The sequence below is a fragment of the Clupea harengus genome, chromosome 23 (assembly GCF_900700415.2).
Source record: "Clupea harengus chromosome 23, Ch_v2.0.2, whole genome shotgun sequence".
Taxonomy (NCBI): Eukaryota; Metazoa; Chordata; class Actinopteri; order Clupeiformes; family Clupeidae; genus Clupea; species Clupea harengus.
This window is the reverse complement of record NC_045174.1, coordinates 3,525,868-3,545,867: the sequence shown is the minus strand read 5'-3', so window position 1 is coordinate 3,545,867 and position 20,000 is coordinate 3,525,868. Positions and strand designations below refer to the sequence as shown.

Below are 20,000 nucleotides of genomic sequence, written 5' to 3'. Positions count from 1 at the left end.
TTACAAATTAAAACTGAAAAAAAGGACGTTGGTGTCCAAAACGATGAACAGAGAGACACACACACACACACACACACACACACACACACGCACACACACACGTACACACAGGAGGCAGACATCCTCTGGTTTCTCCATCTTACACAGGGATGAGGACAGGACAGCTGAAAGCCTAAATTATAGAGGCCATAGAGAGAGTAGCAATCACCCCCAACCCCATACACCACACATACAGTCATATTCACTCACAGACACAGACACAGACACGGCAACACACACACACACACACACACACACACACACACACACACACACACACACACACACACACACACACACACACACACACACACACACACACACACACACACACACACACACACATACAGTAAGTCATGTTGCATTCATGCTTTGAAATCTATATATATCGCTAAGAGTGTGTGAAGAGCAACATACCACACAGAAACAATAGAGAGGCTTGGAGACAATGACTGCGTGCATGTGTGTGTGTATGCGTGTGTGTGTGTGTGTGTGTGTGTGTGTGTGTGTGTGTGTGTGTGTGTGTGTGTGTATGTAGGCAGTGCTGAAGCTGCTCTTTTAGCACCATGCATTCTATGCACACAAACGAGTGGCGCTAAGGCAAAGAGCCATGCTGGTGGAGGGGCTGGTAATGCTATCGGTGAGGCTAGTTTTTCCGACAGTTAAGGCCGTGTTGAGTCTGTGTCTGCTGGGGAGGGCCTGGGACTCGTCCTATGTCTCTGTGAAAAGTGTTGACTCCTGCTTATTATGAGTGTTGTGACTGCGCAGCCACCCAAGGTCTTGAGAAGAAACACTCGCTGTGAGCCGCCTATAGAGACAGATTGGCTGTGGCGTCTTGAACAGTCTAACGGCTGAGGGAAGGAATATCATATCATGTTTGTTCTGTTGAATTAGTGTTTAAAGTCATGTGTTTAAGGATGAGGTGATAATAACGTGTGTACTAATGTGTGTGTGTGTGTGTGTGGGTGTGTGTCTGTGTGTGTGTTTGTGTGTGTGTGTGTTTGTGTGTGTTTTTGTGTGTGTTTGTGTGTGTGTGTGTGTGTTTCAGGGAAGGCTGAGGCCAAAGGAAAGATGCATGTGACGCTGTGCGACTTCATCATGCCTTGGGAGTCCATGAGCGCCACACAGAAGAAGAGCCTGACCCAGCGCTACCAGATGGGCTGTGAGTGCAAGGTAAACAAACAACGACAACAACAACAACCAGCTATAAACAATAACAGCTGTGGAGCGCCAGCAGCTCAGCTGAATGTTAACTGAGTTGCGAGCAGGCAGCTCGGCACAGAAGGCCCAAGGGAGGCACCGCATTAGTTCAGCAAACCCCCTGGCAGTCTGTTGTTTTAAGTGAGGTTACAGACATCAGTCAGTGAGCCATTTAATCCAGCGTACAGGTTAATAAGCATCACTTCATGTGGTTTTAGGTGTCGATGCTTATGTGTAAGTGGATTGATACGTTTGCATATCATCTGTGTGTGTGTGTGTGTGTCCATATGTGTAGATCACACGCTGTGCTGCCTTCCCGTGTGAAGTCAGTACTCCGGACGAGTGCCTGTGGACGGATTGGCTGACGGAGAAGCTCGTCAGTGGCCGGCAGGCCAATCACTATGCCTGCATCAAGAGAGGGGATGGTTCTTGCGCCTGGTACCGTGGCTCTGCTCCCCCTAAGAAGGAGTTTTTGGACGTCGAGGACCCCTAAGACCCCATGACCCACTCCTGCCCATGGCATCCGCCTGAGTATAATAGTAATAATGATAACAACAATAAGGTTTTCCAAATTCATTAGGGGAGAGGGAGTAAAGCACACAACATGACAAGGTTTTAAACTACAGTATAACGCAAATCAAGTGCTCAGAGGTTAGAGTAGATGGTAGAATTTCTCATTAGTACATAGAGTAGCTGACGACAGAATACAGATTGGTCACGGGATGCCCATGTTGTTTATTTGCCCATGAAGGCTGGTTTTAGGAAACACTCCCCATATGTGAGGGACAATCTGTTTTGGCAAAGCACTTTCACCCTCCCCCCTAAAAAAAAACCAAACAAACAAAGAAAAAAACAAAGCACTTAATTCTGATACTTTACTCCAAAGAACGAATGGGTGTCTTATTGCAGATGACTAGAGACGAAAAAACACTCCCAAGAGACTCACTCTAAAATGTTGGTCTCAAGTTTCAGGCAGCCTGGAAAAGATATCACGGACTGTCATTAGTGTTGTTTCCTTGAACCATGCCTTGATTGTTATGGTGGAGTTGGACTCGGATTGTTCACAGATGTATAAAGACACACCATGCACAACTGCACAGCAGATGGAGATTAGACACCAAAGTTTATGCCACTTCACATGCATCTGTAGAGGTCAATCCCGTGTCTGTTTTTCCAAAAAAAATATTAAATAATGGTGATGACAATAATAATAATCTGAATGTGTAGCTCTAAATTAAAGCGTGAGACAAGGAGGAAGTGTGAGATGGGGTTCTACAGGGTCGAGGCTCTATGGGCTTTTAATTTGACAAACTTGGGGCAGGGCTGTGGTGTCTCCTTCCTGGATGAAAAGTCAGTCCACTAACTTAAACACTGCCAGAAGGGGAGTCAGATTCAATGAAAGGGACCAGAGGAAGGTCTTCAGTCATGATCTTCACGTATTAACACTGCCATAAAATATAGGAATATAACTTGTTAGCATAGCATGTAGCTTATGAAAGAAGAGTAGTTATACTAACTGATTTTACTCAATCTTATATCTTGTGTCACAGTCACAGATATTCAGAGAACCATGGCTACCTTTGACTTTGGCCTCTTAGTGCATTACTATAGTAGAACCCCCTTCCATCCACCCACCCATCTCATAGAGCTCCAACCCCTCCTCGTGCCTACAGCTCACTCCTACCCCTGTACAGAACCATCAGTATCCATATACCATGTGTTATATGTTTGTTTAATTATGATTCTGTGTTCATTAATAATCCTGGTTAGAGCTAGAGATGCACTTTTTTGCTGCCATCATAGAGCATATAACTGTGAGGATTGACTCCTCATTGAAAGTTTTAAATTCTTCTTTTTTTTATCTTCCTTCATTCCTCTCTTCCTTGGGTTCTCATTCCATTCTATCTCTTGTGCCTCTGTTTTCAATCTTGCTTAATGAATTCCTGTTGTATTTGTCCAGATGTCAAACTGTTTCCAGGAAGTGTGTGATGGTATAAAGCTTGGAGTCAGAGGGTGGCTGAGCGCTACAGTGACGGCCCTGTTGGCATTGACATGTTTGGGCCACCGATTGTAATGGCAGGCAGATCCCCCTCAGGAGTGACCTCATTTGGAGGTATTGGATGTGATTGGCCTAGCTAACGAGAATTATTGTTTTATTTCACTCTTCGAGGTATGTTACACATTTTATGAGGCATCTCATAAGGTCATTAACTCTTGGACTTGATTGGCAGCAGCTTAGAGAGAATGTTGCAGGTGCACCCTGATTGGCTATCTCTTAAGTCACATGACCAGGAGCAGGCAAAGGAAGCAAGGGCTGTGGTTGCTAGGCATTAAGTCTGGATGTGCTTTTTAACATTCACGGGTGTCACAAGATGCAGCCCAGTGCAGTGTAAATGAGGATGAGCCGAGAGAGAGAGAGAAAGAGAAAGGAGGAGGAGGAGGAGGGCTTGGAAGACTTGTAGTGAGCGTGGAATGTGCAGTGCTTCCCATATCAGCAGGCTGTGGGCTATTTGCAGATGTTCAGTTCCTTGGCCAAAGCATTCTTGACATGTTACCAGCAACACACACAAAAAAAAAAATACTGCCATCATCATCATCATCTTGTCTGCTCACCTCTGTGAATGCGTGCACGGCTATTGTGTGTCCCCTGTGTTTGTGCGTCTGTGTGTGTGTTTGTGTGTGTGTGTGTGTGTGTGCGTGTGTGTGTGTGTGTGTTTCTTTGCATATACAGGTTCGTGTTTCAGCAGTGTGTGTGTGAGACATTTTTGAATAAGTGTATGAGAGAGTGGTTTGACTCAAGCCTTGTCATTAGGGCCACATTTGTGCTTATTAAAGATCATGATCCACTGAGTTGTGAAAACAGAACCAATCAGGTTGTAGAAGGTCATAATGTATAAAAGGCAATGCATCTTAAACCCCAGGCATTCTGGCTGTTTCCACTCTCTCTCTCTCTCTCTCTCTCTCGCTCTCTCTCTCTCTCTCTCTCTTTCTCTCGCTCTCACTCACTCTCTGTCTACCTTTCTGACATTTACTGTAAACGAGCTCTTGAGACATAGTATCTACAAAATAACCAAGAGCAACAGTTAAATCAAGTCTCATAAATCTCATGCTATACAAACTATATTGGAATATACATAAAGGGCATAATTTAAGTGTTTGTTGTTGCCAAGTTTTTTTTTTTGCTTTTCTTTTTTACTTTTTGTTTTGTAAACTGTCTTTACCTGTTACATGATTTTACTGTCATTTTGTACTGCCATTCTCTCTTGTCTTGCTCTTTGAAAATGAATCTTTAGTGAGAGACGTCTGATGCTTGGACCATATGAGAGAGCAGACGTGCGATGAGAACCAGACTATGCATGTCTTTGATGCTTTCGTGTATTTCCGATGTGGACGTCCACTTGATGGACAAAACATACAGTATTAATGAAAATAAAAATGTAATAAAGGACAACACCCTTCCTCCGTCCCTCTGTCTGACTGTCTTCCTGAACAGGACAACACCCTTATTTTGCCTCTCTGTCTCACTTTGTCTGGTCAAGTCTGGACCATGCCAGTCTCTTTCCCTCTGTATTTGCTATTAGTGTACTGTTCATCTGCTGGGCATGTTTGTGTGTGTGTGTGTGTCTGTGTGTGAGTGTGTGTGTGTGTCTGTGTATGAGTTTGTGTGTGTGTGTGTGTGTGTGTGTGTGGAAAGTGACTGTTTTTCTGTGGGACGAGCTGAGAGGGTGTGGCAGGCCAGAGGTGAGTCTGGAAGCATCTCTGAATGGCAGCCAGCCAGTGTAACCCAGCGCTCATCTCAAGTCTCTCACCAGCCTGAAACTATTAAAGGTAGTAAACATCCCTAGGCAGGACATAAGGTCTGCAGCTTCAGCTCAGCAGATGTGAGTCAGAGTGTGCATGTGTGTGTCTTCAGGAATATGGAGCTTAAGCAACAGATCTTGCTTAAGGAATCCGACCGAGTGATTCAGTGTCACACTGCCCCCCTGTGGCTGTAGAAACTATAGCAGTATATTTGTTTCTGATGGGCTTCCAGTCTAGTACACTTGAGTCGTCAAACCAGTGTCCAAGATGGATTCCTTCTGTGTTTTTCTGAGGCGAAACGTTAATTCAGACTACGGAGTAGCCCACTGAATACTGATTTACAGGGTGTCTGTTTACTCTCTGACGCATCAGGTTGGGTTTTCAGAGGAGGGAAGAAATTCTTCACTGATGAGTCTGTGCTGTCCCGTGACATTTACCAAGGAAAAGTGCATGTGACTTACCTGGCAGTGGAGAGGTGCTCACTCTGTCAGTGTTGCTTCCTTCCAGTCAGAACCCTGACAATTTAAATGAAGAAAATGTCTATGAGATGACTGTGGTGACACGTCTACAATGAAGATGAATTATTCAGTCAGAATACTTAACACTCACAGCATAGATCTAGAGAGGAAAGGTTTAGCATCACACACACACACAGCAGTTTCCAACACTGGTTTGCCTTCACTCCTTAAATTTCATGCTTATTTTGTAACTTCCAAGAAGTACATTTTTATACACACAATATAAATATCTTTCCTGTTTCATTTTGGCAGTTGGAGAGTTTATGTGACGTCCTGCCACTTATTAATCTGTCAGGGTCTACTCCAGGGGAACGGTTTGGTGGAATCATAAATGATTCAGGTCCAGGATGTGAAAACCCATTTAAAAAACAAACATTAAGTCAACCAATAAGCACAGGATATATATTCAGAAAAAGAACAAACGCAAAAGGTGAATTATTTATTTGTCAGGAAGAACGTTGCATTTCCTATGATGTTTACTTTCCTCCGCTCCACTCTCAAGTAACTTCATAACACACACACACACACACACACACACACACACAAGGAGAGAGAGTTTTCCGGACTTGGAATCTCCTGTCCAAATAAAAAATTTCTGGATGAAGGGATTTTATTTTCTGCCAAAAACCTCTCTCTGAGGTGAAGTGTTTGATGGAGCAGCTCTGCACACACACACGCACACGCACACACACACGCACACGCACAGTGCACCCATAGAATCTGCCTCCATCCTGCAGCCCCTCAGTGCCACCCTCACAGGTTTGTTTAATCGACACACCCTTCTGCTTTTTCTGCCCATATGAGAATTCCTCACCAATATCTGCCAGAAGTGTGTGTGTGTGTGTGTATGGGGGGGGGGGGGGGAGGGACCATTTTATCTCTATAGGTTTTGCGCTCACAAACGCAACATACACGTTAAATAAAATAAAATAAATTAAAATAAAAAATGCCCTGCGCTCTGATAGTCCTGGTGCCGTTAATGAGAAAACACATCACCCAAATCATTAAGTACACCATAATGTTTCTCTTTATTCCATAAAGTCCACAAACACATGTTTTTGCTTGCAATAATCTGTTCATGTACCACATGACAATATCCATTTTGCACCATCTGCAATCCCGAGTGCCCAGCTGACTAATGTTTGCACTTAAATTCACAGTAAAAAATAGCTTGACATCCCGTCAGAATGACCAAATGTCAAACCATTTGGTCAAGCTGTAAATTGTAATAAGGACTTTAAATGCATAATACTTCACGAGTAAAAACAAATGCACATGTATGTAGGGTAACCAAATCAAATTCCACAGCACGTTTTGAGAATGGCTTCCTTTCGCTTTCAAATTTCCTCTTAGCCTTCGAAAAACAGTCACTGCCTCAGGGGAGTCCAATGACTTCCTGAGTCAGGACCCAGGGGTACTTCGAGTATGTGGTTTAGTGACAAAACTGGGTAAATTAACTCAAGAGTGAGTGCTAATTTAGCCAGGTTTATCACTAAACCACATAGTGGTATCATTCCTAAGTTTGTCACTAGACCACGTACTTGGAATACCCTCCAGGTATGTATTCTGACTCAGTTTGCTATATATCTTAAGGCCTTGGGACATTTTGTAACAAGGGCACATCATAGCACTTGACACAGATTAAACTCAACAAGATTTCAAAGGCAAAACATGCATGGCCACACATAGGGGGGTTAACTCAAATACCTAACTAACGGTTCTGGTCAGGTCTGCCCACAGCCATTCAGTAACAGTCCCCAGTACCCTGACTGTAAAGCTATGGCATTGGTACCTGAGAGATTGTAAAGGCAATGTTTGGCTTCCATGTCTATGTAGACTTTACCATAATTTGTGATGCCTGCAGGGACCTCTCACCACCACTAGAGGGGGTGCTAAGAGGCCAAACATGGGATCCATTTTATGAGGTTTGCCTAATATAAGACTCCACATTGCTATTGACCTCTTTAGACCTTAAGACAGAGACACATACAAAACAAACAACTAAAACTAAGATACTGAGATAAGGACTTTTTCTGAGCAGACATTAAGACATAACTTGACAACCTTGTCCCACAAAACCACGGTCATATCACAGATTTAAAAAATAAAAGCAGTGTGTGTGTGTGTGTGTGTGTGTGTGTGCGTATGCACCACCACATTTTCTCCACCTTCCATTAACAGAACTCTTATCTGGAAGGCTTGTGATTGGCCTATGGCTACACAGCTTCCTCAGAGTCCCAGAATGCCTCAGTGGGCGTGGGCTCAGCTCGGCCTCTGGGCCTGCTGAGCCTGGGAGTGGGTGGCAGCTCAGAGGCCCTTGTTGAAGTACACACACTGGATCTTGTCTCCGTACTTTGAGGCGATGGACTCCCTCAGCTCTGGCTCCAGCTTAGACACGGCTATGGAACTGTACACAAAAAACACACACACACACACACACACACACACACACACACACACACACACACACACACACACACACACACACACACACACACACACACACACACACACAGTTACAGTTGTGAACAATGAGCTTTCATTAAGCACACGATAATGCAGATGAGTGTAACAAACAAATAAACAGAAACACATATTAGCGAGCAGCTACCAAAAGGGTAGGTGTATAACATTCCCTGTAACTGATTATTACATGGTAGCTACAGTCTGATATGTAACGACTGATATCTACTGGCCTGTGAATAATGAACATGACTGGACAATCCCAGACATGGACTATAACAGATAGGACTCAAAAAAGAGGATGTTTAGGAAAGCTGCTTGGTGACATTTACCATTGCTGAGGGAACAGGGAGCAGGCGGCGGGAACCATAAATACAAGGCTGTGGAGAAGAGGGTGCAGTCAGGTTAACATTATTCTTAAAAAAGGGGGCATAGCTTTTGCTTTCATGAGGCTGTTTAGGCCAGATGCTGCAGACACAAGCTTGATCTACACACAGAATCACTTTTCCATCAGTAAGTTAAGATGACTGCACTTACAACATTCCAACCATCATGACTTGCAGTGGGCAATGGAGGAAGGTGATTTTCTGTTGGTAGACAGAGAGAGAGAGACTAATGAAGCAGACATTTGTACCCATAAACCTAATAATGATGACTCACCCCACATTCAGTCTCAATATTGTACATCTCTCTCATGCATCATCATTCTTCAGATACATCCCAAGCAGACAGGTTACAAACTAAAGCAGTGCAACACAAACGGTCTACGAGGGGAAAAAAAAAAAAAAAAAAAAGACAGAAGGCATTTGCTGACTCCAAATTCCCAGCCCAGCCCAGCCCAGCCCAGCCCAGCACAGCCCAGCACAGCCCAGCCCAGCACAGCACAGCAGACCCAGACACTAAAAGCTGATTATGGGCCCTGGGGGTGTGCTGTGGCTGCTGTCAGTGCCAGAGACGACCTTCAAATGAGAGGCCTCACACTCCCAAACCCACCTGCATGAACCTGTACTTCTCCAGCCTCTGCATGATTATGGGCAGGATGACTGGAGAGAGAGGAAGGGAAGGGAGGGAGAGAGAGAGAAAGGAAGGAGAGGGAGAGAGAGAGAGGAAGGGAGGGAGAGAGAGGAAGGGAAGGGAGGGAGAGAGAGAGAGAGAGAAAGAGGAAGGGGAGAGGGAGAGAGAGAATATGATGGTTAAAAGACACAATCGGACTTCAGATGGCTAAGGAATGTGTAAATGCTAAAGTCATTTCCATAAGGATGCCATGCATTATTCAGCAGTAATTTCATTCTAAACAACAGACACCAATTTCATGCATTAAGCACCATCCGATTTCAGTGGGAGAGCACAACACAGGCAACCCCATTAATCCGTACAGGGGAGAAAGCATACGGAATAAGGACTGGAAGAGGTTGGTTTGTGTCCCAGCTGCTGCACTGAAGGTTAGAGGAAGGGCCTCTGTCATCGCCTGGGCTGACTGTGGGAACACTTACTCATGCCTGGTGCTGCCATGGTGACACGAGAGATCACCACTTGTGTGATTCCCTTCGCTGCCGCTTTCTGAAAGAAAGAAATAGAGAGAGAGAGAGAGACAGAGGGAGGGAGAGAAATGGAGAGAGAGACAGAGAGAAATATTTTCCATAAAAAAAGCTTTGCATGGCAGCAGACCCAGAGATCCAATGCTATGTCTGGCATAATCAGATGCTATGTGACTGGATTAGCGTAGCAACACTGACCCTTGAATGTCCCAGCTTGTTCCCATTCTCATCAGTGACAGCAATGCCATTGAGGATCTCCCTGTGAGACGAGGACAGAGGAATGACAGCATGACTCCCAGGGGGGAATAAGATGGAGAAAAAAAACAGAAAGAGAGAGAGAGAGAGATGCATGATGGAAAAAGCGAGAGGAGGGGGGGGTATAGTCTTACTGTTGTCTCATCATGGGGATGTTCACACAGTTAGCTGAAGCCACAGCAGCGAAGGGCACCCATCGCGCCACCAGGGGGGGTGCTTTCTACAAAACACATTCAGGAGCGAGAGCCAGGGGCAATCACTTAAAAACCATACGTCACACACAACTGCTGCTTATTCATAGTCTTTGATAGCCTTGGTATATGGTGGAATCATTTGCATTAGCTTAGCATTCAATAAACACTCGTGTTCACAGTCACTCAACAAACACCAATTCATTCAGGAAAGGAATTAGCCTTAGGGTTTTTAGATAGATATCCTGAGGTGTTCTCTAGACAGCTGATTAGATTTGTGTTACATTAGGGAACACTTGACACACACCAGGAGAGCAGTGGAATGTGCTGTACCTTAGTGTAAAGGTTGAGGCCCACTGCAGTGATCAGAGCTGTGCTGGTGGCTGTGAAATATGCAACTCCAATCTGTCTGTAATGGATGGAAAGACAAGAGAGATTGGGATACATACACAAAGGAATAGATACACTATTAACAGAAATAAAAACAAACCCATAAAGAGGTCATGCACCTCAAGGGAACAAAGTACAAAGTGACAATAAACTGGATTTGAGAGACATGCTCGTCACAGGAGCTTACTTTGATGTGATTGGAGAGGCGCCGTTGCGGTTGGTGTAGTTGGCCAAGGCGTTGAAGGACTGGTTCACCCACTGCCAGAACACCACCGCTGGGACTGACCTGGAAGGGGGGTGGGGGTGAGAGGAGAGAAGTAGTCACGTTCATCTGAAGTTGTTCAGATTTATTTTGGACTGCTGTATTTTCCCTAATGCCCTACCCTGGAGTTAAGCACAGGGCCTGCCACTATTATTAGACAGAAAGCATTAATTGTGTACTGCTCCACCCGCATTCATGGCTCGGAAATCTAATGTTAGGCTTAAACACTCAATTTAGACTCCTTTATTTAGAAGTAGGGGTGGGGCGTGAGAGAGGTACAGGTGGCGACGTCACGTGTCACAGTGGAACAGCCACAGAGGTGTGGGACTGAGAGGAGTGGAAGCAGGCTGGGGAGATGTGTGCTGCAGTTCACTTCTTTCACGATGGCTAGATGTGTGCTGCAGTTCACTTCGTTCACGATGGGGAGATGTGTGCTGCAGTTCACTTCGTTCACGGTGGGGAGATGTGTGCTGCAGTTCACTTCGTTCACGATGGGGAGATGTGTGCTGCAGTTCACTTCTTTCACGATGGGTAGATGTGTGCTGCAGTTCATTTCGTTCACGATGGGGAGATGTGTGCTGCAGTTCACTTCTTTCACAATGGGGAGATGTGTGCTGCAGATCATTTCGTTCACGATGGGGAGATGTGTGCTGCAGTTCACTTCTTTCACGATGGGTAGATGTGTGCTGCAGTTCATTTCGTTCACGATGGGGAGATGTGTGCTGCAGTTCACTTCGTTCACGCTGGGGAGGACCAGAGACCCAGCTGAGCACCAACACTGCTGCAGGGTGACCATGTGACGCACCTGCTCCTTGTCCAGGCGGTCCAGCTGTGCCTCTGGGTTGAGCCTGCTAAATCCTGTCTGTCCTGACCTCATTCCTGACCAGATATATTTGGTCAAAACCCACCGTCATTCCACCTCTAACCTTGTCAACTGTTTGGGCACAACAGGTTCACAGCTGCAACCCATCTACCTCTGACGCAGTGGAGTGACACCACTTGCAATATTAAGTTAGAGTGACGGGGGGAGAGTTGACGGACAAGGACATAGGTAGTACACCGAGGAGAGGGGTGGAGAGTTAAGGGTGTTGTTGAAGAGTGTGTTTGGTTGGTTGGTTGAGTGTTTACCTGTAGAACTGCAACATGGCTCCTGTAATAGCCATGCCTCCAGGCACCTGGAAAGACATCCGACCAATCAGGTTCATTCTATCACCCGTGTCTGGATGGAAGGCAGAGTCGTAAAGCTTCTTGGCATAAAACAGCTGTTCTTCTGTCGTACCGGGGGGAATGGACCCAGCTCTGGTGCCAAAACACACACACACACACACACACACACACACACGTATGTCAATCCTATCCAAATTCATCACTTCTCCAATATTCTTACCCCAGCAGGTCTGAAAATACAATACTGACCTTAAGCTTATTGACTGCTAGAGAGAGAAATGACTCATAAATGCAGTCACCAATGTCAATAGTGATCGATCACTCTGAAAGTGCTTATTTCTTTCTTTCAAATGAAAAAAGACATTGCTCATGTCTTACTTCTCCATCCAAAACTGTTCATTATAATACAAATGTGAATTCAAGTATATGCAAGTGTCTAGAAGTGTATAGAAGTAGGTGGTATTATACATGGGTATGCATTAATGCATTTGTTTTAATATATACTGTATGCTTAGTAGTGAACTACACTTTTTCATCTGGGTTTATAAACAGTCTGTGTACATATGCGTGTTGGTCACCTGTGTGTGTCAGTTTACATACTGTATGTGTGTTGGTGGCCTGTGTGTGTTAGTTTACATATGTGTGTTGGTGGCCTGTGTGTGTTAGTTTACATATGTGTGTTGGTGGCCTGTGTGTGTTAGTTTACATATGTGTGTGTTGGTGGCCTGTGTGTGTTAGTTTACATATGTGTTCATCTGGCACACATCTGGTTGTTGTTGGACATAGGAGTGTACCTGCAGCTCTCCACGAGCACCTTGGCCTCATCCAGCCTGGAGTCGGGCAGCAGTGCTGTCCTGCTGTCAGTGATATTGAAGAAATGCTTGATTCGCCCCATGAAGGTGGACTGATCCCATCGCGGGGCGTCTATGTCAAAGCCGCTCAGGGCCATGTTGTCCTTTTCTTGTTAGGCCTACAGCACAGCACCTACATTACAGTTAAATGAAGTGAAAAGAAATAATTTGAAAATCAGGACCTTGGATTTCCTCATCTGTCTTTCATAGACCAATCAGCTGTATGGAGCTATATATTTGGATGCAATCTGCTGCTCCAGATAGTGAGCCAGCTCCTGATTCATTAATGATCAGCTAGCCACAAGGACATGTACTATCAACATTTAAAGCATTTAAACTACTTCCATCTTTAACCCTCAAGTACGTGGGACAATTCCAGTCAAATTCAGTCAAAGGCCAACATTCGGTAATCTTGCAATTCAATTTAAACAGCTCAGATAGCCAGCAGTCAGCATGACTCTTCGTACAACTACACACACACACTTTACGATCTTCAGGTTTGTCCAGGCATCATAATTTGGCAACATATTTTTTGATACGATGCCACCTGTGACCGTCTAATGTCCAGTCATGTATCCTCCTCTTCCCTTAAAACCGACACTGAGGGGCACAGATAACGAATGAGCAACACAGCTGGAGCAGACCAGTCCAGACCAGCAGACCAGTCTGAATTGGTCAAGGCTGCCTGGTGAATGAACACAAGAATGTTCTTCAACCTGTATTTGGGGTGTTCTGAGGTTAAGCAATGCAGTCCATCAAAGACAACTATAAAATTACCCATTTCTCTGTCTAGTTTAAAATAATTGTAAATGAATTCACGTTAAGAGACGCATTTAGATTCGGCTCTTTGCATTGGGAACAGGCAAACTTTCCAGTTCATACAAGGTTATAGCCTAAGTTAGCCGACATCAAATGTTGCATATTCATAACGTACTGTGGTTAAATTGCATTGCATATACGCAGCCACGACATAACTGAGATCTAGTCTAATAAGAAATCCTCACATTTCGATTTTTGTTTACTTTAATTTCGACGAAGTAGGCTATTGCTTAAAATTGGTCAACATGCTGCTACGAATCTGTTTTAATTTAGCCTCTAGCCTACACAGATGCAAATGCAAATACGCAATGCAATCTTCAAGAAAAGCCACTTACCGTATCTTTTAAAAAGGGAGGTCAGTGAAGTGTGCAAGTACAAGTATAGACGTTAAAAACAAATTACGAGGTTTAAGTTGGGAGTCAAGATTTGGTCAAAGTGCATTTAGTGCACGTGGCACCTGTGTCCTCCAATCATTTTTGGGGGGCAGCTCCCTCCTCGAGAAATTGATACATTTGTAGCTCTAACGTTACAATGTATCAGTCACAATCCTGATATAAACTTTGTTATTTTATTGTTAAAAATAATGCAAGTTACACCATTTGAAGGCGCTAAGCTAATTTGCTTGTCCATGTAAAGCATTTCCGCATGCGAAAGAGGCCCTCCCTCTTTGACTAGCCAACAGCTAACTAGCGTGTATCTTGTAAGCACTATTCCCTCTACAAGAAAGTGTGTTTAATAATCATGTTCATATCAGTATCCGTGGTATAGATGGCAATTATATTTATAAAAAACTCAGTATGTTGCATGCCATTTTCAATGTCGCTGCATTTACCTCTCACGGATAACGCCCCCAGTGAGGTGGACGTTTTGTGTACTACGTCATCATCCTTAGTAACCCTCGGTAGCGTCTTGGAGAGCTAAGGAAACAAGATGGTAAGTCAAACCTGGTATTGTATTTTTTTGTTGCACAATAAATTGCGTTTCCTTAACTTCGAAAGTAATGCGTCTTACTCGCTGTTATAGCATAGTATTTGGACCGAGTGTTTTGGACGATAGTTCTTCCTTACAAGAAAACCCACCAGCTGGCCTGATAGCGGGTTTGTTGTTGGGTGCAGGGATGGAGCTCATTCCCTGGATGAGATTAGCTAGCTACTGTTAGCGTTATCTGCTAATGCTTACCAAGCTACTTAGCAAGGTAGGCCAGACATTGTTAGAGAAAACCAGTGCTGTTTCAAATATGTTTTGGCAATGTAAAACTGAAAAGCTTTTAAAAGAGGCAACGTTAAGCATTTAACCCTATCTGTTCTGTAAATCGTGCTAGTGTTATGCTAGGTTATCACATCTTCCAAGATGTGTGGCCTGTAACGCGTGATAGATGAGGAACTCTCACCGTGGCTCTGAAAGTCTCTGAGCTCATCGACATGTGAAGATTTTAATTGAAATGGTCATCTTTAGGGATTGCTGTCAATTTTGCGCAAACTGAAGAGCACACCTGACCAGGAGGTGCGAATACTCCTTCTGGGACTGGACAACGGCGGCAAGACTACGCTGTTGAAGCAACTGGCATCTGAAGATATCAGTCATATTACTCCAACACAGGTATCTAATGTGTATCCCTCTTTGTCTTTACTCGTTCAACAAGCTTCTGACTTTTCATTTGCTTGTGATGGGGATTTTAAAATTGTATTTCTGTGTTGGCCTTTAACTCACCTAGATTGCAAACTGGAAATGTTTTGGTTCTTGCATTGTCATTTATTTTACAGTTAAAATGTGACGTAGAGTGTAGGTGTAACAGTGCTTGTCCATCCTAAAGGGGTTCAACATAAAGAGTGTGCAGTCCCAAGGCTTCAAGTTGAACGTGTGGGACATTGGTGGTCAGAGGAAGATCAGACCATACTGGAGGAACTACTTTGAAAATACTGATACACTGGTCAGTGCCTATCATACTGCACACACTCTTACTAACCCACTCTACCCTGTAACCCACTCACAATAGACACGCTGATGTGAAATCTACATCTTTCTTGCAGATTTATGTTATTGACAGTGCTGACAGGAAACGTTTTGAAGAAACTGGACAGGTAATTGAATCTCCCTGACTTTTAGGCTTTAGCCATGTATTTACTACTACTATTTATTTTAGCATTTAATAGAATGTGCTCTTAGCTCTCTGCATGCATCATTTGGATTGTACTGTATCACATTGTTTATTTTGCCATAGGAATTCCTGCCTTGAACTTGAATCTTGTCTGTCATTTTTAGTCAAATTAATCGTTTGCAGTTATATGATGAAAATGTTAATCATCAAAGGTGGTTGTAGTTGCTGGCATGTGGATGGGTGCTTATTGTATGCATGACTGTGCGTGTGTCTTATTTCAGGAGCTGGCAGAACTGCTGGATGAGGAGAAGCTGAGTGGGGTGCCCGTTCTCATCTTCGCCAACAAACAAGATCTGCTGACGGCTGCTCCCGCCTCGGAGATTGCCGAGGGCCTCAACCTGCACACCATCCGGGACCGCGTGTGGCAGATCCAGTCATGCTCTGCCCTCACTGGAGAGGGAGTACAGGTGTGTGTGTGTGTGTGTGTGTGTGTGTGTGCCTGTGTCGTTATACGGCATACTCTCCATTCCTTTTTTACCAACAAAGCACACATACTTGCATGCTTGACTCCAAATTACCATCAGATCAGAATAATCATACTCTATGACTCTGAAATCATTTGAGACAATATTGGAAGAAGCATTGGTAGTTTCCAAGATGAGTCTTACGAACCACATCTTTGAAATTAACTGTGTGATCCGCTTCTAATAGGTCAAGCTCAAGATTTTTCTCATTACATTAGTATTTTTCTATAGTTCGATCCATGACTAAGAATATTTGACAATTAAAAAAAAAACTATAATCCTTTTACAACACAGTCCTTTAAATGCAATTGGCTGCCATGAAGAAATATGTCTTTTGTGAGGGCTTTTGCATGGCCTTTGTAAACGGCAGTACAGCACATACATCCATGTGGTTGAATGAGAGAAGTTTGTAATTGACAGAACCTTATCTTATCGGTTCTTGCAGTACAGTCATCATTGTGTTCTTATCTTAATGGCTGGTTCTCATGACGACATTGAGGAAATGTAAACAATAAGCTACTGGACTAAACATTGTGGATCAGATTTGATCAGACTGTGAGAATTTCAGCTGGTTGCCTTATTTCTCCAGACAGCCACATAGTTATGGCTCATTTCTCCCCCTCTCTCTGTTCCAGGATGGCATGAACTGGGTGTGCAAAAGCGTCAACGCTAAGAAAAAGTAACGCAGATTCCTCCTCTTCATGTCTTCACCGTGCCGGACAGTGTGTATGGCCGAATGTACAAACTAAAAAACACTAAGAACTCAAGGAATCTTTAACCACTGTGGCCCAATGCTAGTGAAGACTGATCCTCACTACACCCATCTCACTGGAACCGCTCCTCAGCTCTTCCCATCAGGGCCCGCAATGGTTGGTGTCGTTTACAATAGTGAAACCCTTCGATTTGAAACCACTGTGTACAGCTCCGTGCCCACATACGCCTGACAACATAGCTACATCATGTTAGCTGTGTCTGCTAGCATGTTCCCATAGCATTCCCAAGTCAGATTCATGCAGTGTCTTAAGATGGAGGGTTGGGCTAGAATCATTCCCCCGTTCCTCCTTTAAGCTCTTCTTGAATGAGCGTATAAGAGACTGACATGATGGCAGTAGACAGTGATCCTAGGGCCCTACACATTGGGAGTCGGAAGAGGCTGAACTGAATGTAGTCCATGGTTCCTACACACACATGCGACTGTACTGGAAACATCCGGCCATTCCAAATAATCTGAAACTTTGTCAATTATGATAGAAATTTTGTAAACGTATTGAATTTTTGTGTTCCACAGAATTACCAAATTGCTGTTCTTCTCGTACTATTTTAATGTCACCACGGAAACATCTAGCTTCACATTAGTTCACACAAAGCCTTGTTTGCAGTATAATCACTCTCTGTTGGGCAGAAGCCTTGGTTGGGAAGGTGTTTTTTTTTTTTACCATTCGTTGGGCTTTCTGTAAGGCCCCAAGCCAAGCTCCATGGCAATGCTCGATACACGCCGGCCCAAACCTCTCTCCTGTCACCTCCAGATGAGCTGGCCCAGTGCTACAGAGTTCAGAGAGTGATTCTCCTCCTTTTCCTCCTCATGTCTCGTTCTCTGAAAAGCCGATGGCAGAAGTCTTTTTATTATTGTGAGATCGTGTCTGACTTTGTGCTCTCTGCAAGTATATTTTTGTATCTTTTATTTATGGTGATGTAGAGGTTAGGGCGCTTGAACGTGACTGAGATATTTTTAGATTGGTTTGGAGAAATACAATTTACTGTGCTTAAACACTTGTGAAAAGATAATAAATATTAATTTCTAAAAATGAAAGGAACAGTGGCTCTTTTTCTTGTGAAGGCTGGGAGTGATATAACAGTGCAATGAATGGTAAGGCCTGGTGAACAGCACTAGACTGATTTAAAAATGTGTCTCTCTTTCAACACAGGATCTCCAGTAACACTTTCATAGAAATGTGTAAAAAATACAGAGTTACTGAGTTAGCCTGCTAACTGGCATCTTGTGGTAGCAGATGCTGATGAAATATCTGTGTGAACATTTATACTTTGAACAAAGAAGGACATTTATATTATACCTTTTATGTTATATTCCACTATACTGTTTAGTCGGTGATGTGCGTTGAGTAACCAAGCTAAACCTCACAGTTATACTTTTAATTATGTAATGCTAGTATTAAGAGTAGGGTTCGGGTTAGGCAGGGATATGTTGTAAAGTGCTGTTATACTGACTATAGTGTGTATCCCTATGTATTTAAGAGGTCAGCATAACCACAGTGATCATGTATGGTGTATGGTGAATCAAGGATATGCTCTGGCACCAGCAGTCCCTATGGTATAGGTTGTGCATCATATATAGGCCTATAGCGTGCATGCAAATGCCATCTACAGAGGGGTAAAAACCTACAGAACATAAATAAACTAAACATAATTTGACATGAGTAAACTAAGTAAGCAAGAACATGCAAATAAGAAAAGTAACTACATAATAAGGTACCATTTTAAACTATTCTACATAGTAATACATATGGGGGTCATAAGTAGACATGTTTGTATTCAGAGCCATTAATATTAAATGTGCGTGCATGTTGCTGACAGACATTTGTGTCACCACAATAAAGTCATTCCATGCAGTGGTGTTCGTTCATCTGCACTTTGTTTGCACTTTGACTTCCCATTTAAATGACCCTGACATTCCAAGTTTCAATTAGGTGTGATGAACTTAGCAAAAATAGTTCTTGCTGTTTCCTTTGTGTCTGAAAATCTTTTCCTTTTGGTGTCTGTGTTTGAAGTGCCTACATTGCACAGACTCAACAATAGCGTGCAATGTGTTTCGGTAATCAGCGAATCCAGTGCAGCCTTTGTAGTTGTACCAGGGCTCTGTTAATGCTGTCTGCTTTCGCCACCTCTAAGAGGGACTTGGCCATACAAGCATACATACACAGAAGGCAATGACAGCTGCTTTTGTCTGGATCAGGCTATCAGAGTTCTCTCCTCTTTTCCTCATATAACCGAACTGGCTCCAAAAACGTCTGATCTGGGACCTGTTGTGCCTTCCAGTTCACAGCACGTAAGATAGGGACACATTCCAAAGGAGACTTCTGCAGTCAGCTTTCCGATTCTGAATAGGCCACTTTTGTCCATGAACGCACGCTAAGATATAAGCATGGTATGGTGGAGAGCGGTATGACAGCCATGCTATCTGCTGCGCATAGTTTTCTTCAGGTCTGTGCCCCTCTGAGCCGCGGTGCCTGATTAAGAGACCTGATATGGATCTTCTGTCGGCTAAAGCTGCTCTGCTATTCAGGACGAGACGCTCCTCAAGAAGAGAGAGGGAGGCAGTCAAGAGCCTGGTGCCGAGATGAGGATGATAAGCAGCTGTGTGTGTTTGTGTGTTTCACTCGTACACCATAGGAAAAAGACTCAGAAAAGCTAGTTAAAAATAGACACATTCACCATAAAGAAGCCCATTTTTTGCTCACAAATCTTTGTAGACTATAGATTTAGCACTATCTGACGCTTACATTTAATTTCATGTCTGTCCATTTTTATATGAATGCATTTTTTGACGTTGACAGCAGCTAATTACAGAGTGTTCCTGTGTACTATTTCTTTAATGCCCGGAGGAACACAAGGAGGCTTCCGAAGAGGCTTGGTTTACTCCCTCTTGTTCCCGTCATTAAAACATAAGGGAACACATGATGCCACGCAGGGGAATTTGTTTCAGTCCGTCATTCTGAGAGGAGTTGACTAATAAGGAACTGAACAGCATCTGACTCATGTCCTTGTCTGCAGTGGAGCTAATGATCGTCCTCTGTGATTGTGATTGTGTGTGTGTGTGTGTGTGTGTCTGTGTCTGTGTGTGCAACACATGCAATCCCCTTGATTCC

At 43.7% G+C, this 20,000-nt stretch overlaps 3 protein-coding genes across 4 annotated transcripts in view; 2 read left to right on the top strand and 1 right to left on the bottom strand.

Annotated features, from left to right (window-relative positions):
- timp2a (TIMP metallopeptidase inhibitor 2a) overlaps nt 1-4,705 on the top strand; it is a 17,430-nt gene extending 12,725 nt beyond the window's left edge. The window contains exons 4-5 of the mRNA XM_012837129.3: nt 1,088-1,212; nt 1,535-4,705. Of these exons, the coding sequence (XP_012692583.2) occupies nt 1,088-1,212; nt 1,535-1,732 (323 nt within the window). The 3' untranslated portion in view covers nt 1,733-4,705. The remainder of the gene's footprint in view (nt 1-1,087; nt 1,213-1,534) is intronic.
- Nucleotides 4,706-7,605: 2,900 nt separating this feature from the next.
- Nucleotides 7,606-14,411, bottom strand: sfxn2 (sideroflexin 2). Of its 2 annotated transcripts, none has more exons than XM_012837131.3 (12): nt 14,327-14,411; nt 12,619-12,808; nt 11,786-11,956; nt 10,583-10,681; nt 10,339-10,414; nt 9,949-10,034; nt 9,758-9,818; nt 9,515-9,581; nt 9,015-9,064; nt 8,559-8,608; nt 8,354-8,401; nt 7,606-7,965 (listed from the first exon to the last, which is right to left on the bottom strand). In XM_012837131.3, the coding sequence occupies exons 2-12, from the start codon at nt 12,771-12,773 to the stop codon at nt 7,866-7,868; spliced, it is 963 nt and encodes a 320-aa protein (XP_012692585.2). In that variant the 5' UTR covers nt 12,774-12,808; nt 14,327-14,411; the 3' UTR covers nt 7,606-7,865. The 2 variants fall into 2 exon arrangements, with proteins under 2 accessions (XP_012692585.2, XP_012692584.2); XM_012837130.3 differs by lacking the exon at nt 14,327-14,411 and adding an exon at nt 13,830-13,973.
- arl3b (ADP ribosylation factor like GTPase 3b) lies at nt 14,292-17,926 on the top strand. Its single transcript, XM_012837132.3, has 6 exons — nt 14,292-14,427; nt 14,950-15,093; nt 15,308-15,424; nt 15,525-15,575; nt 15,874-16,059; nt 16,752-17,926. The coding sequence occupies exons 1-6, from the start codon at nt 14,425-14,427 to the stop codon at nt 16,797-16,799; spliced, it is 549 nt and encodes a 182-aa protein (XP_012692586.1). The 5' UTR covers nt 14,292-14,424; the 3' UTR covers nt 16,800-17,926.
- The last annotated feature ends 2,074 nt before the right edge of the window (nt 17,927-20,000 follow it).

What these genes read in the sequence shown, in the direction of transcription:
- sfxn2 (XM_012837131.3), bottom strand. Translation starts at nt 12,773, where the DNA reads ATGGCCCTGAGCGGCTTTGACATAGACGCCCCGCGATGGGATCAGTCC. An exon ending in ACAAGCTGGGACATTCAAGG is followed by an intron (nt 9,582 to 9,757) that starts GTCAGTGTTGCT and finishes TCTTTCTTTCAG; the next exon opens with AAAGCGGCAGCGAAGGGAAT. An exon ending in AGAAGTACAGGTTCATGCAG is followed by an intron (nt 8,609 to 9,014) that starts GTGGGTTTGGGA and finishes GTCTACCAACAG; the next exon opens with AAAATCACCTTCCTCCATTG.
- arl3b (XM_012837132.3), top strand. An exon ending in GTCATATTACTCCAACACAG is followed by an intron (nt 15,094 to 15,307) that starts GTATCTAATGTG and finishes TCCATCCTAAAG; the next exon opens with GGGTTCAACATAAAGAGTGT. An exon ending in TCACTGGAGAGGGAGTACAG is followed by an intron (nt 16,060 to 16,751) that starts GTGTGTGTGTGT and finishes TCTCTGTTCCAG; the next exon opens with GATGGCATGAACTGGGTGTG.